This window comes from Caenorhabditis briggsae (genome assembly GCF_000004555.2).
Source record: "Caenorhabditis briggsae complete genome, chrII, whole genome shotgun sequence".
Classification (NCBI taxonomy): domain Eukaryota; kingdom Metazoa; phylum Nematoda; class Chromadorea; order Rhabditida; family Rhabditidae; genus Caenorhabditis; species Caenorhabditis briggsae.
Window position 1 is genome coordinate 13,322,354 of NC_013486.2, and position 12,808 is coordinate 13,335,161.

The following is a 12,808-nucleotide window of genomic DNA, read 5'->3' on the forward strand; positions in this document are numbered from 1 at the left end:
ATACGTGCCTCGCAAACGGACAGGATACGGATCAATCCGAATAATGTACTGCTATCTACTGAAAACGGTTCGCGTGCGGCCCGTATGCGGTTCCTATTTCAACCGCGCGCGAACGCGAAGCGTCCGTAACGGACCCGTTCGCAGTTCACCTGTGATTGTGGTAAACATATTATTAGTTAACAAAATTTTGAAAAAAAAATTGAAAAAAAAAACTCCTGTGGGAACCGAGACAATGGAGCTCAAAGTCCAAATACCGCTTTCGCTCAAATAGAAGTCCTATATGTGGACTTTGAGCTCAATTATCTCAATTCCTGTTGAACATATCAAATAGTGATAAGCTGATAAAATGTTGGTGATATTATGATAAACATTTTATCAGTTGACAAATTTTCGATATCTTCATCAAGAACCGAGATAAGTCCGGAATTTTTTTTCGAAAATGATAAATTATAACGTTTACTGAATTTTAATGTTTTTCAAATCCATTAAAATCATTTTTTTTCAATTGAAACATTTTTTGGTATTCAGTTGTAGTTTTTTTTTCTAATTTTACAAGCAATCTAACATTTTCTAGTTACATTCTGAGAATTCCAAAGATTATGTTTCTGCCTGAAGCTGTCAAAAACACCCAAGCTTCGAGCTCAATTATCTCGACTTCTGTAAAAGATATCAAAATTGTGTCAACTGACAAAATATTTATCATGAAACTTTTTCCAATTGATAATTTTTGATAACTTTCACAGGAAAGGAGATAATTGATCTCAAAGCATAGTGTTTGCTTTAATAAAAACATTTAACTTTGAGATTGATTATCTCGGTTCCTATAAAAGATCTCAACAATTTGTCGACTGATTATAATTTTAAGATAAACATTTTTGTCAGTTGACAATTTTTTTTAATTTATTTTACAGTAACCAAAATAATTTGAGTTAAAGAAGACCGCCCTCAATGAGCAGCTAGTGCGGCTTTCTCTACGTGACCCCTTTTTTCAAGTCAAATCATAAAACTTTAAAAAACGAAAATTGTATTCCAGATGCCATTGACATGTACGTGGGATCGCTTCTTGAAGACCCAGTTAGGGATGCTTTGGTCGGACCAACGCTAGCTTGTATCATTGGAGAGCAATTCAAGAGGACTAGAAACGGAGACAGGTTACTTTTTAGGACATTTCAAAAATCAGCAAATAGCTTTAAAATTAAGAATTTTCAAAAATTCTGTGAATGCAGAGTTTTCAATCTAGGTTTGTTTTCTATGCTCCAGAAGTGATCGGAAACAGCTAAGCTTCAGACTCCTGAAAACAGTCAAAATGACCGAAATCAACTGAAAAATACGTTTACTGTAGATTCGATTCTAAGCTATACCATATTTTTTAACCTTAAAAATTGAAAAATCCTTCCAGATTATGGTATGAGAACTCCAAGGTGTTCTCTGGTGAACAACTAACCCAAATCAAGAAAATCACAATGTCCCGAGTACTTTGCGACGCTGGAGAGCACTTCCCAATGGTTCCAAGACGAGCATTCTCTGTGTTCAAACCCACTGCTTCGAATCTTGTCAAGTAGGAACTGCAATGGATTACTGTAGCCAATAAATTCGATTTTTAGGTGCGAGGAGATTCCAGACTTGGACTACAACGCGTGGAAGGAAGAGCTTACTGTCTAAATGCTTTCCCTTTTTCATTTTAATAGTTCTCTAGATTCCCAAAAACCCCTTGATTTCTTTCCCCAGGATTTTTCTTCTCCCTCATAGAAAAATTACGTCGATTCTAGTCACTCTTTTGTCCGCCACGCCCATTGCTCCTCCTTCAAATAGTTTCACAAAAATCGAGATGATTCCGATACACAGGTCTAATATTTTTCGGTGATTTCTTTGTTTTTTTTTCTGGCATACTGTAAAACCTTTAATAGAAGAGCCCCAAAATTTAAGCCAATTCATCTAGGCTCTTGTGAAAGATATCAAAAAGTAGTCAACTGATAAAATGTGTCTGTGAATATGATAAGCAATTTATCAGTTGACAAATTTTTGGTATCTTTGATAGAAATCAAGATAACTTGGCTCAAAGTTAGGGGCTCATTTATTACAGGTTCTACGATATTTTTGTGCTTATTTTAGAGTTTAGAATATTTTCTGTACATTTTGAAAATCCAATAAACCAAATAAATTTGATAGTTTCGCTTTTTGACATTTTTTAATATTTCTGAGATTCTGAAAATGTTTTGAAATTTCAAATTTCGAAACTTTGGAAATTTCTAATTTTTTCGAATTTATCGGAATTTTTGAAAATTCGGAATTTCAAACTTTTGAAAATTCAGAAAGAGATTATGAGATTCTGAGATTCTGAGATTCTGAGATTCTGAGATTCTGAGATTCTGAGATTCTGAGATTTTGAGATTCTGAGGTTCTGAGATTCTGAGATTCTGAGATTCTGAGATTCTAAGATTCTGAGATTCTGAGATTTCGAGATTTCGAGATTCTGAGATTTTGAGATTCTGAGATTCTGAGATTCTGAGATTCTAAGATTCTGAGATTCTGAGATTCTGAGATTCTGAGATTCTGAGATTCTGAGATTCTGAGATTCTGAGATTTTGATATTCTGAGATTCTGAGATTCTGAGATTCTGAGATTCTGAGATTCTGAGATTCTGAGATTCTGAGATTCTGAGATTCTGAGATTCTGAGATTCTGAGATTCTGAGATTCTGAGATTTTGAGATTCCGAGACTCTGAAACTCTGAAACTTCTAAATTCTGAAATTCAAACACACAAAAATGCTCATTTATTCAATTCCAAAATTGCAATAAAATCCAATAATCATCCCATAACGAGTGGTGGGAGCATTCCCTTGGCTCCTGGAGCTCCCCCTTTCAAATCACTCATGCTCTTGATGGTCCAGGCAGAAATATCTGCATTTTTCTCGAGAACAAAGTCAGCGGATCTGAATGCCTTCTCAGATCTTGGCTGACGGAAAATGACAGAGACTTCGATGTTGGATCCAACAAATTTGGCGGACCGGAATGAGATACGAGTGTCTTTCAAGTCGCGGAGAAGAGCTTCAGCATCGAGATTGGTCTCGCCTGGAATACGATAGATTTTGATCTTCAATAGATTTTCTGAAGTAGGGCTTCCACTCGATCGGGAAATAGCCAATCAACAACCGACCGAAATGACAGTAACCCTATCCTCCTAACGTAACCCTATCCTGCATCCTCTACAGTAACCTACCACTTTGTGGAGAGAAATGAGCAAGAAGCTTGAAGAGGTCTCCATCTTCAATAGCTCTCATGAATCCCTTGAAGAAGTTATGACACTGCTGAATGGCATCTTGGTCCGATTGAGCGGAACAGGCGACAATGGTAGAGACCAGAATAAAAAGAGAGAACAGTTTCATTTTGATACTGACTTTTCCGTTGAGCGTCATGGGTTTTTATTGGAGAAATTTTGAATGGAAATTCCCAGAAAGGGGAGGGTTGGGAAACGAAAAAAGGGAATAGGGAATAGGGAAATATGATGGGAAAATACAGAAAAATGAATTTTATGGTTTTAAAATTTTCAGAAAAAATCAAAAATCAGAAAATGTGGAATCTGGGGAGCGAGATAACAAAAAATCATTAAAAGGAACTCGGACCAAGTTTTTTTTGAATATTTTTTTATTATTTCCGAATCTTGTAATTTGGGTTTATTCAATTGTTCAAATACTGGAATTCTGAAATTTCGAATTTCCGATTCTCTGAGTTTATGAGTTTTTGAATTTCTTAATTTTCGAGAATTCGTGAAAAAGGAAGTCAGTACTCAGGGAATTCAGAAATTCAAAAATACAGAAATTCAAAAATACAGAAATTCAAAAATACAGAAATTCAAAAATTCAGAAATTCAGAAATTCGGAAATTCAGAAGTTCAGAAATTCAGAAATTCAAAAATACAGAAATTCAAAAATACAGAAATTCAAAAATACAGAAATTCAGAAATTCAAAAATTCAGAAATTCGGAAATTCAAAACTATCATCTTCCTAACTTCTTGAATTTCAAAAATTTGAAAATCGGAATTTCGGAATTCAAAAATTTCAAAATTTGAGGAGTCTTCTAAATGAAAAATTCCAAAGTTTCAAACTTCCATTATTTGAATGCTCTGATCTCTGAACTTCCGGATGTCTTATTTTTCGAATTCTGAAATTTCTAAATATCTCAATTTCCAGATTTTTCAAACTTAAAATAACCCGAGTGCTGAGTTTCCGAATTAGGAACTTTTGAAACCCTAAATTTCTCAATTTCCGAAATTTCTAAATTTAGACCCAGAAAGAAATGTTCATGACTAAAACTGACTAAATTTTCAGTCATCTTTTTTTACGTCACTGTTTTTTTAAACGAAATTTTTTTTTGGATAAAAATGTGAAAAATCAATTTCCACGTGAACAAACATCCCTAAGTCGAAGAAGAAAAAACAAAACCATGTCAATGCCAACTCAATGATCTGTCTCCGACAGTCTAGAAAATTCAGTACAGAGTTTTCTCTCTCTCTCTCCTCAAGCCAAGGATCAATCACTCTCCTAGCGCGTATTTAAACTTCAAATACAAGTGAGTTTGTTTATTTGTTCTGGAAGTTTCTAAAATATCGATTTTCAGTCGTGTAAAAAAGAAGCTGTGATTTGATGTACACTTCTTTTTTCATCACCAGTCTTCTCCTATTGGCTCCGGTTGTTTGGACTGCTGCAAAGCAAGGTAATTCATTGAGAATTTGGAAATAGTTTTTTAGAATCTTCAAATTTTAGAATCCTCAAAATTTATTTAGACCGAGCCAAAAAATTTTCGGGGTCATTTTTTTAAATTTTGAAAACATTCTTTCCCAAAAAAAATTTCTGAAGTTGCAAAATTTTTTCAACTCTCTGTCCCGGTCCGGCTCTGGGTTTTCAAGTATGATCATTTTCAAAAAAAAACTTCTGATGACGATAATGATAATTCTAGCAACCTATCTATCAAAATATTCCAATTTTTCAGACAAGTCAGACCTGGAGCTGATCACCGAAGACTTCCAAATCCTCGCTCGCATCACCAATGCCGCATTCCTCCAAGCCGCACTCGTTCGAAAAGATGTGAAGGCTCGTGACGTCATTGACGAATTTCTGAAGATATCTCCTCTGGATTTCGATCACATCACCGCAATCGATGTCCAAGCAGCTGTCGAATCCATCACCAAGACATACCGAAATGCTCAACAGTTCGCGAAACTCGAGGAGTCTGATAAATATCAACTTGATGATGTTGCCTCTAATTTTGACTCTAAATTGGAAGAATGGGATGATGAAGAATGGAATCCGATCATGAAGATCAGTTTGGAAAGCTTGTTCGATGAGAGCGAAAGAATATTCATGGAGTTTCAAATGATCTGCAGCAAATCCAGCAGTTCCATTCATTCGTTGCGTTCGTATATGGATATGAGAAGCAACAACAAACCAGCTGATGATCTTGCTGTTGAAAGAGTTAAAAATTTCAAAAAAGAATTTAAATCCATCTGCCAATGTTTCGAAAAACTCGTTGCTTTTTCAAAAACCATGTCCAGTTCTTCACTCAATACCAACAACAACTCGCCTATAACCATTCTACCTGAAATGGAAGAAAGAATACATAGATTGAACGTCTGGAAATCTGTGACTGATCTCATCAGAAGATATGGACTAATTCAAGTGACATATGGGGGAAAGAATCTTTTCCAAAGTCGAACAAGTCCATTGGTCAACAGATGTCCGAACTGATTCAATTCCACAAGCTTCACTCTGATAGCCTGGATTCTCCTCCTAACAGCCTGACAATTGGCTTCTTGCAACCAGATGACACGCAGAAAGTGCAGGATGATTTGAAAAGTACGTGGTTTGAGAAACATTTTGTTAGAACAGCAAACGTGGAAATGTTATCAAAAGCTCTGAAACCGTTTTTGGAAATCTCCAAAACTATCAAACCTCTTGCTGATAAATGGTTTCCGATCTATCGATTGGATGATCAGACTTCAGAGAACCATAAAGAGGTTGCGGAGTTTTTGAGAGAAGTCGATGACTATGTTTTCAATCGAAAAACATATGATCGTCAAATCGGCTTAATGGTCGGTGCTTTATCGAAGTGTTTCAAACAACCAGTCGATGAGTTCAACACCACCCTTGCTTTGTATGAGGAACAAACAAAATCCAGAAAAGTTGCACTAAAGGGATTGATCAAGCTTGATGACACTGTGGACAAATTTATAGAAACAAACTTCATTAACGTGACTTCTCCCTCTGAATCTGACGCTGTGAAATGTTTCAAAATCCTTGGCCACTTATTACCCGACAATATAACCAATGAAAATAGTCTTCCGATAATAGAAGAAATGCGAAAGAACTATACACGTTGTGTTACAAGACAAGGTTATAGTATGACGGACCTAATTAAAAGCTTCGGTGTTGTTCATGAAGATATGGATTACTATCTGGAGCTATCAATGAATGTGAGCAATTCCGATGGAAACAAAGCACAAACAACCCCCGTTCCTTTGGAAGACGTTATTAAACAATCAAATGTAGTGTCATCGTTAGAATGCTTGAGGTAAGCTTGAGGTAAAATATTAAATTGAGATTTTAAAAAGTTACTTTTCAGAAACGAAGAATTCAAGACTGCCAATTTGGAGAAATTGAGACCAATAGCGAAATTGCTAGCGACTATGTCTTCACCGCCAAATGCCACGTTTGTGAAAGCAATTGAGAGTTATTTGGAATCCATTGCTCAGGTGAGGTTGATTCTTAAAAAATTTAGAAAACATTTTCTCAAAAACTTGATAGTTAAAAAATTTAATTTTCCAAAAAAATCTGAAGAAATGGTCTTTTTTGCTCTGCAGTGCTATGAAAAGAAGCAGGAGAAGAGTGCGGTGAGGTGTGCAAACTTTGAAGGCGCATATCTCAAAAACTAAGGACGCTAGAAAAACTTTGTCAACTATCAAAATGTGTAAAATTTTAAGATCTTCATTTTTGTAGTTTACGCTTTTTTGATAGCTACTATAGTTTTTTGATATATGCGCCTTCTGAGATAATGATGCATTTGAAAAGACGCAGACAGAATCCTTTTGGCATACAATTTGAAAAAAAAGTTCCAGGTAAAATCTGCTCTTGCAAAAGTGGAGAAAACGATTCGAGAAGTCGATTACCGTCCCAAAAGAGCCGTTGCTTCTGATGAAACCGATCTAGTGTTAGCGTTGAACATTTCAAGACTCGAAAACGAGAATATGGGAACCTGTGTGAAGGCGTTGTCGAATCTTGTTGAAGTTCGGGCTCGCAGAAACCAATTGCTCAGTGTCGGAAGGCTCGATGGCGATGCTCGGGATCTGATGTCCAAAGAAGGTGGTCTTGAGGACTTTATGGATTCAACGGATGATTTATCAAGGCTTCTGAAGCAATCCGATGATCTGGACAGCAAGGCGAAGACATTGAGAGAAAAGAGTCTAGAAGAGATGTCCGCCGTTTTCCAAGCCATGACTCACATGCGTGGAATTTTGGGAGATAGGGACAAGTTGTGGAAACTAAGCAGTAAGTTGAAAATCCTTTTTTTCCAAGCAAAAACTTCCTACTTTTCCAGAATCCGACTCCGCCAATGATCCAAAGTTCGATGGTGCGAAAAAGAAGTGGAAGGTTCTCACAGCAATCAATCTCAACTTCCAATCGTACAAAGCAAAAGTTGCGAATGGAGAACTTGTGGTTTCGACGCTAAAAAACCATTTTGACCATATCTTCGGACATTCGAAGTCAGGAGACCACAAGACGGTGATCGTTGAAAAGCATAACAATTGGATTCTGATAATTGGGATATCCTTTGGAATTTTTTTCTTATCTGCCGCTGCCGTTCTTGGTATCTACGGATTCACAGAAAAAGGCAAAAAGCATTACAAGAAGATCTGGTTCTACTATTTTGCAAAACCGGAAGAGTTTGAAGCCAGATGGAGATTCTCAATGTTTATGGATATGGAGAATGGAAAACACGCTCTACTGGACGCAGTTCGAGAAACCAATCACACCAATATGCTGAACGCGTTGAAGAGAGGAGTTTATGTGAATGCTTATAACAGTGAGTCAAGCGGATTACTGTAGAAAAAATATAGCAATGAAATTTTAGAGTTTGGGAACACTGCTCTTCACTTAACGGCTCGTGGTGGTCATTGGAAAATGGTTGAGCTTCTCATCAAATATGGAGCCGATCGTTCGCTTCTGAACTACAAAAATCTGACGGCTGAGCAATGTATTCCAGTCCCGAATGAAAGAACGGCTGGAGGCAAGGAAGTAGACAACACAGTGAGCTTGGAAGACAAGACGGAAGCGTACAAGAAGACTTTGGCTGTCTTCGAGAAGTACAAAAATAAGAAATTCCGAAAGGCTGTGCCAGATGTCTTCCCGTTCACTTCATTCCACATTTATTTCGATGAAAATACTGAGGAAGCTTTGGTGCATCGTTTTTCAGAGAGATTTGGGTCGATTGTAAGTATTTTATTAGATTGTCTGAAAACCCCAGTTTCTCAATACTATATCGCTTTTGGAATTCTCAAATTCTTAAAATTAAAATTTTTTAAATTCCACAATTCCGAAATTCAGAAATTCGGAAACTCAAAAATTCAGGCATTCAGAAATTCAGACATTCAGAAATTCAGAAATTCAGAAACTCAGAAATTCAGAAATTCAGAAATTCAGGAATTCAAAAATTCAAAAATTCAGAAATTCAAAAATTCAAAAATTCAAAAATTCAGAAATTCAAAAATTCAGAAATTCAGAAATTCAGAAATTCAGAAATTCAGAAATTCAGAAATTCAGAAATTCAAAAATTCAAAAATTCAAAAATTCAAAAATTCAGAAATTCAGAAATTCAAGAATTCAAAAATTCAGAAATTCAAAGAAATTCAGAAATTCAAGAATTCAAAAATTCAGAAATTCAGAAATTTAGAAATTTAGAAATTTAGAAATTTAGAAATTTAGAAATTTAGAAATTTAGAAATTTATATCGCTTTTGGAATTCTCAAATTCTTAAAATTAAAATTTTTTAAATTCCAGAATTCCGAAATTCAGAAATTCGGAAATTCAGAAATTCAAAAATTTAGAAATTCGGAAATTCAGAAATTCAGAAATTTAGAAATTTAGAAATTTAGAAATTTAGAAATTTAGAAATTTAGAAATTTAGGAATTTAGAAATTTAGAAATTCAGAAATTTAAAAATTTAGAAATTTAAAAATTTAGAAATTTAGAAATTTAGGAATTTAGAAATTTAGAAATTTAGAAATTTAGAAATTTAGGAATTTAGAAATTTAGAAATTCAGAAATTTAAAAATTTAGAAATTTAGAAATTTAGAAATTTAGAAATTCTGGTATTCCAAAATTCTCAAAATCTCAAATTCCTGAATTCCTAAATTCCTTAATTGAAAAATTCCCAAATTCCAAAATTCTAAAATTCTAAAATTCAAAAGTTCAAAAGCATTCCGAAATTTTAGACTCTCAGAATATCAGAATTGTTCCGAATTTCCAAAAAACCTGAAATTTCCGATTTTTTTCGGAATCTCAAAATCTCAAAATTTTAGTTTTCAAAATTTCAAATTCTCAAATTCTATAATTTCAAAACTCCGAAATTCTGACATTCTTAAATTCCTAAACATCTCTTTTCCATTTTTGTCTGAAACGAATTTCAAAATTTCTTATTCTCAGAATTTGTGAATAGTTCCGAAATTCCTAATTTTTGAATTAAAAAGTCGTTCAGTATTTCGAATTTTTAAATTTCCCAAGTCACAATGATTTCAAATTCAGAATTCTTTTAGAATCTCAAATCTTCAATTTTCAGACATCCCACGACGATATTTCGATCGGCATCACCCACTACGTTGTCAAAACCGATGAAAATGGCATTTTCGAAGCAACTGGATTGAAGCAGCTCGAGCTGATTTTCAATGGCATCATTTTGGTCCAAGATAAATGGATGACCGCTTGTCTCGAAGATGAAACTCAAATCGAACACGATACAAAGTACCTCGTCCAGAAGTTCAAATACAAGGGAGTGATCTATGACACTGTGAACCAATGGTCCACGGCGATGGCTAAAAGTGAGATGCCGTTTTTGTGTGGTGCCAAAGTGGCGTTGTTAGTGAAAGAGATGGATGATAGTAAGTTTTTGTTCATGCTTCTTCAACTTCTCCCATTTTTTTCAGTTCTTACTTTTTCTTCTCTTATCGATAATAATGGAGGAACAATGTTGCATGAATTCCCGCTGAGCGAGAATTACAACGAAGACTCTCATCCGTATCTTCATTCTAATCTTGGACCTCTCTTCCTGATTCATGATGGAACGGTAGCCAAAGAATCCTTGAAATTTTCTAAAAATTCGTTTTCTTTTCTTTCAGCCTGGTGTGTCCGATTACAAAAGCAACAAAATGTACACGTTGTTCACCAAGGAAGAGTTCTACGCGTTCATGCTCAAAAGAGAAGTTTCGAGGGATACTCGTATCAACCCGCCTGATGTGGTAAAGCAGACCTGAAATGCAGAACTCGGCTTTTTTATTTAAATGTTTTCCCACGAATTTTTAAAAGGATTATTGAATAAAGGTTTTCAAAAAATGTCGACCGTGGTAAAGTGCCCGCAATCCAATTTGATGATGATTGAAGGGGTGGACAACGTTCCGTTCTCTATTCGCCTCTTCCATGCACTCGCAATAAATAGTACTTACGAGTGTTTGGTAGAGAGGCGGAGTTGAACCCACACGAGTGGGATGGCAAGTGGCGCGGCGGTCAGCGCCGCTAACCACTAGGCCATGAGTGCAACAGAAAAAAGGAGAAGGAGAGTGTGTATATGTTTGTTGGGGTTTGCGGACTGGGGAGGGAGGGGAAAGGTGAGAGAAAAGTAGAGTGGTTAAAAAAATTTTTTTTGAAAAAATGCTTTTATTGGAATTTTTTTTCGAAATCTTTGAACTTCTAAACCGAGAGTTTTTTGATGTTTAAAACAAAAAGGAATATATGTAAAGCGAAACCCATTCATGCATAATTTTATGTGGTTTCCCTTGGCTTATATAAAGGTCTGAAATTCTCTGAAAAATCATTTTTCCTCTGAAAATGGTCCACGTGGCAACTATTCTAACGATTCTGTGTTTTTCGTTGGCAACGTTTTCTGATGCTTCGATTGCGACCGCACGTCTTCGGGTAAATTTAAAACTTTTCATTGTTTCGTGCGAAGACCCAATTTTCTCAAAATTATCGATTTTTCAGACTGGCCAATCGTTCCTAATCCGTGAGGCTGAAAACGCAAATGCGCTCGCTCATACCATCGCTTCGGGACCTCAAAAAATGGAATTCACGGGAAGAAATCGTGGAAAACGGGTAGATCAAAATGGCCAAATCGTGAATTCTGAGAATTTCCGCTTGTTCCAAAATGGATCGGTTCTGATCAAGCACGCCAGCCCATCGGACGCCGGAACCTATCAGAAGGATCCTAATGTGAGGGTTACTGTAGTTTTAAGAAAAACATTTTTTTAAATCTAATTTTCAGCCAATGATCCGTATTGGAGACATGGGATACGCACCGCCAATCCTCATCATTCAAATGCACGATTTTTGAATTTTTGAGATTGATGGGGTTATTCATGTAGCGAAAGTCTGTATTTCAAAACGCATTTCAATACATTTCGGTGGCACCGAAATGTATTGAAATACATTTTGCGACACTCCTGCTTTGACTTTCGGTGCAGACTTTTGCTACATGAATAATCCCATGAATGAAAATTTAAGACAATATCTGAGAAACTCGAAAACACCATGGCAAGCTCCAAAAAGCTGCGAAAGTTGCATTTCCAGTGAGAACATATGAACTCCAGAAATGTACGAAGACGATGAGATCAAATTTTAAAACTTTGTCAAAATACTACTTACTAAAAATACTACATCTGGTATAAATTTCGTCAAAATTGGAGGTGGCCGATTTTGGGCGATTTTTAGTTGCCATGTACTCCCCCACATGGTGCTTTTGCACTTTTTGGAGTAAAACTTAGCTTGCGCTCAGGATATGCAAATTCAAACAAATATTTTCTAATGTTATTTTTTGCGCTGGTTTTGAATCTAACATTGTCTTTTCTACACTAATGTTAAAATTTTTCACGACGACAGATTTTCAGTGATTTTTTTTCAAAGTCGGTTGAAAAATCAAAATTTTCAGCTGAAAGGAAACGAGTTGGATTTTTGGTCCCAACACAAAAAGTGCTCAAAATAGTAAGAGTAATTCATTCCAAGTTACATCAAATCATTATCTTCATTTTCATTTTTTGATTTTCCTATTGACCCGATCTCAATTCTCTCAGAAAATGTGTCTTAAGAGATCATTTAAAAAAAAAATAATTTGTTTAATTTATGACATGATAATCGGGAAAAAATCAGTAAAAGGGCAGTTTTGGGGTGAAAAAATAATTTGAAAGTTGAAAGTTCGATCTACTCGTCATCCGAATCCACTGGCGCTTCAGTGACAAGGCCTGGCTCTTGTCCGATGCATCCGCCGGCTCGCCACGCCTCTTTTCGGCGTTCGTTGAGAATTGGAAGAAGATTTTGGATTTGGGACAGGCGGCTCTGGAAGAACTGGAAATTTTGAGCAAAAAAAAAATTCTAGAAAGTTCCAGAGTCGTTTGAGTCATATTTTAAGTTATATTTTTAGCAAATGCGCTCCATGGCACTTTTCAGCTTTTGGAACTTTTTAAAATTTTTCCGAGCATTTATTATGAAGCATTTTTTATCAGTCCCATTCTGAAGAAAACATTTGGAAGTGGGCGGAGTCAGGGGGCGGAGT

The 12,808-nt window shown here is 35.7% G+C and overlaps 5 protein-coding genes across 5 annotated transcripts in view; 3 read left to right on the forward strand and 2 right to left on the reverse strand.

Moving 5' to 3' along the window:
• CBG17768 overlaps positions 1-1,662 on the forward strand; it is a gene marked incomplete at both ends in the record, with an annotated part of 14,391 nt that extends 12,729 nt beyond the window's left edge. Inside the window, 3 exons of the mRNA XM_045242888.1 lie at positions 1,034-1,151; positions 1,400-1,558; positions 1,605-1,662. Of these exons, the coding sequence (XP_045096297.1) occupies positions 1,034-1,151; positions 1,400-1,558; positions 1,605-1,662 (335 nt within the window). The remainder of the gene's footprint in view (positions 1-1,033; positions 1,152-1,399; positions 1,559-1,604) is intronic.
• Positions 1,663-2,809: 1,147 nt separating this feature from the next.
• Positions 2,810-3,386, reverse strand: CBG17767 (the record flags this gene model as incomplete). The annotated part of the gene is made up of 2 exons (XM_002631786.2): positions 2,810-3,072; positions 3,221-3,386. The coding sequence occupies 2 exons, from the start codon at positions 3,384-3,386 to the stop codon at positions 2,810-2,812; spliced, it is 429 nt and encodes a 142-aa protein (XP_002631832.2).
• Positions 3,387-4,644: 1,258 nt separating this feature from the next.
• CBG17766 lies at positions 4,645-10,520 on the forward strand (the record flags this gene model as incomplete). Its single annotated transcript, XM_002631785.1, has 10 exons — positions 4,645-4,714; positions 4,991-5,472; positions 5,658-6,568; positions 6,620-6,749; positions 7,113-7,542; positions 7,592-8,077; positions 8,126-8,484; positions 9,830-10,148; positions 10,194-10,333; positions 10,386-10,520. 10 exons carry the CDS (start codon positions 4,645-4,647, stop codon positions 10,518-10,520), a joined length of 3,462 nt encoding a protein of 1,153 aa, XP_002631831.1.
• Positions 10,521-11,091: 571 nt separating this feature from the next.
• Positions 11,092-11,593, forward strand: CBG17765 (the record flags this gene model as incomplete). Its single annotated transcript, XM_002631784.1, has 3 exons — positions 11,092-11,178; positions 11,245-11,472; positions 11,525-11,593. 3 exons carry the CDS (start codon positions 11,092-11,094, stop codon positions 11,591-11,593), a joined length of 384 nt encoding a protein of 127 aa, XP_002631830.1.
• Positions 11,594-12,456: 863 nt separating this feature from the next.
• The window catches only part of Cbr-cyh-1, a gene marked incomplete at both ends in the record, with an annotated part of 2,478 nt that continues 2,126 nt past the window's right edge, over positions 12,457-12,808 (reverse strand). The window contains one exon of the mRNA XM_045242890.1: positions 12,457-12,591. Coding sequence (XP_045096296.1) covers positions 12,457-12,591 — 135 coding nt within the window. The remainder of the gene's footprint in view (positions 12,592-12,808) is intronic.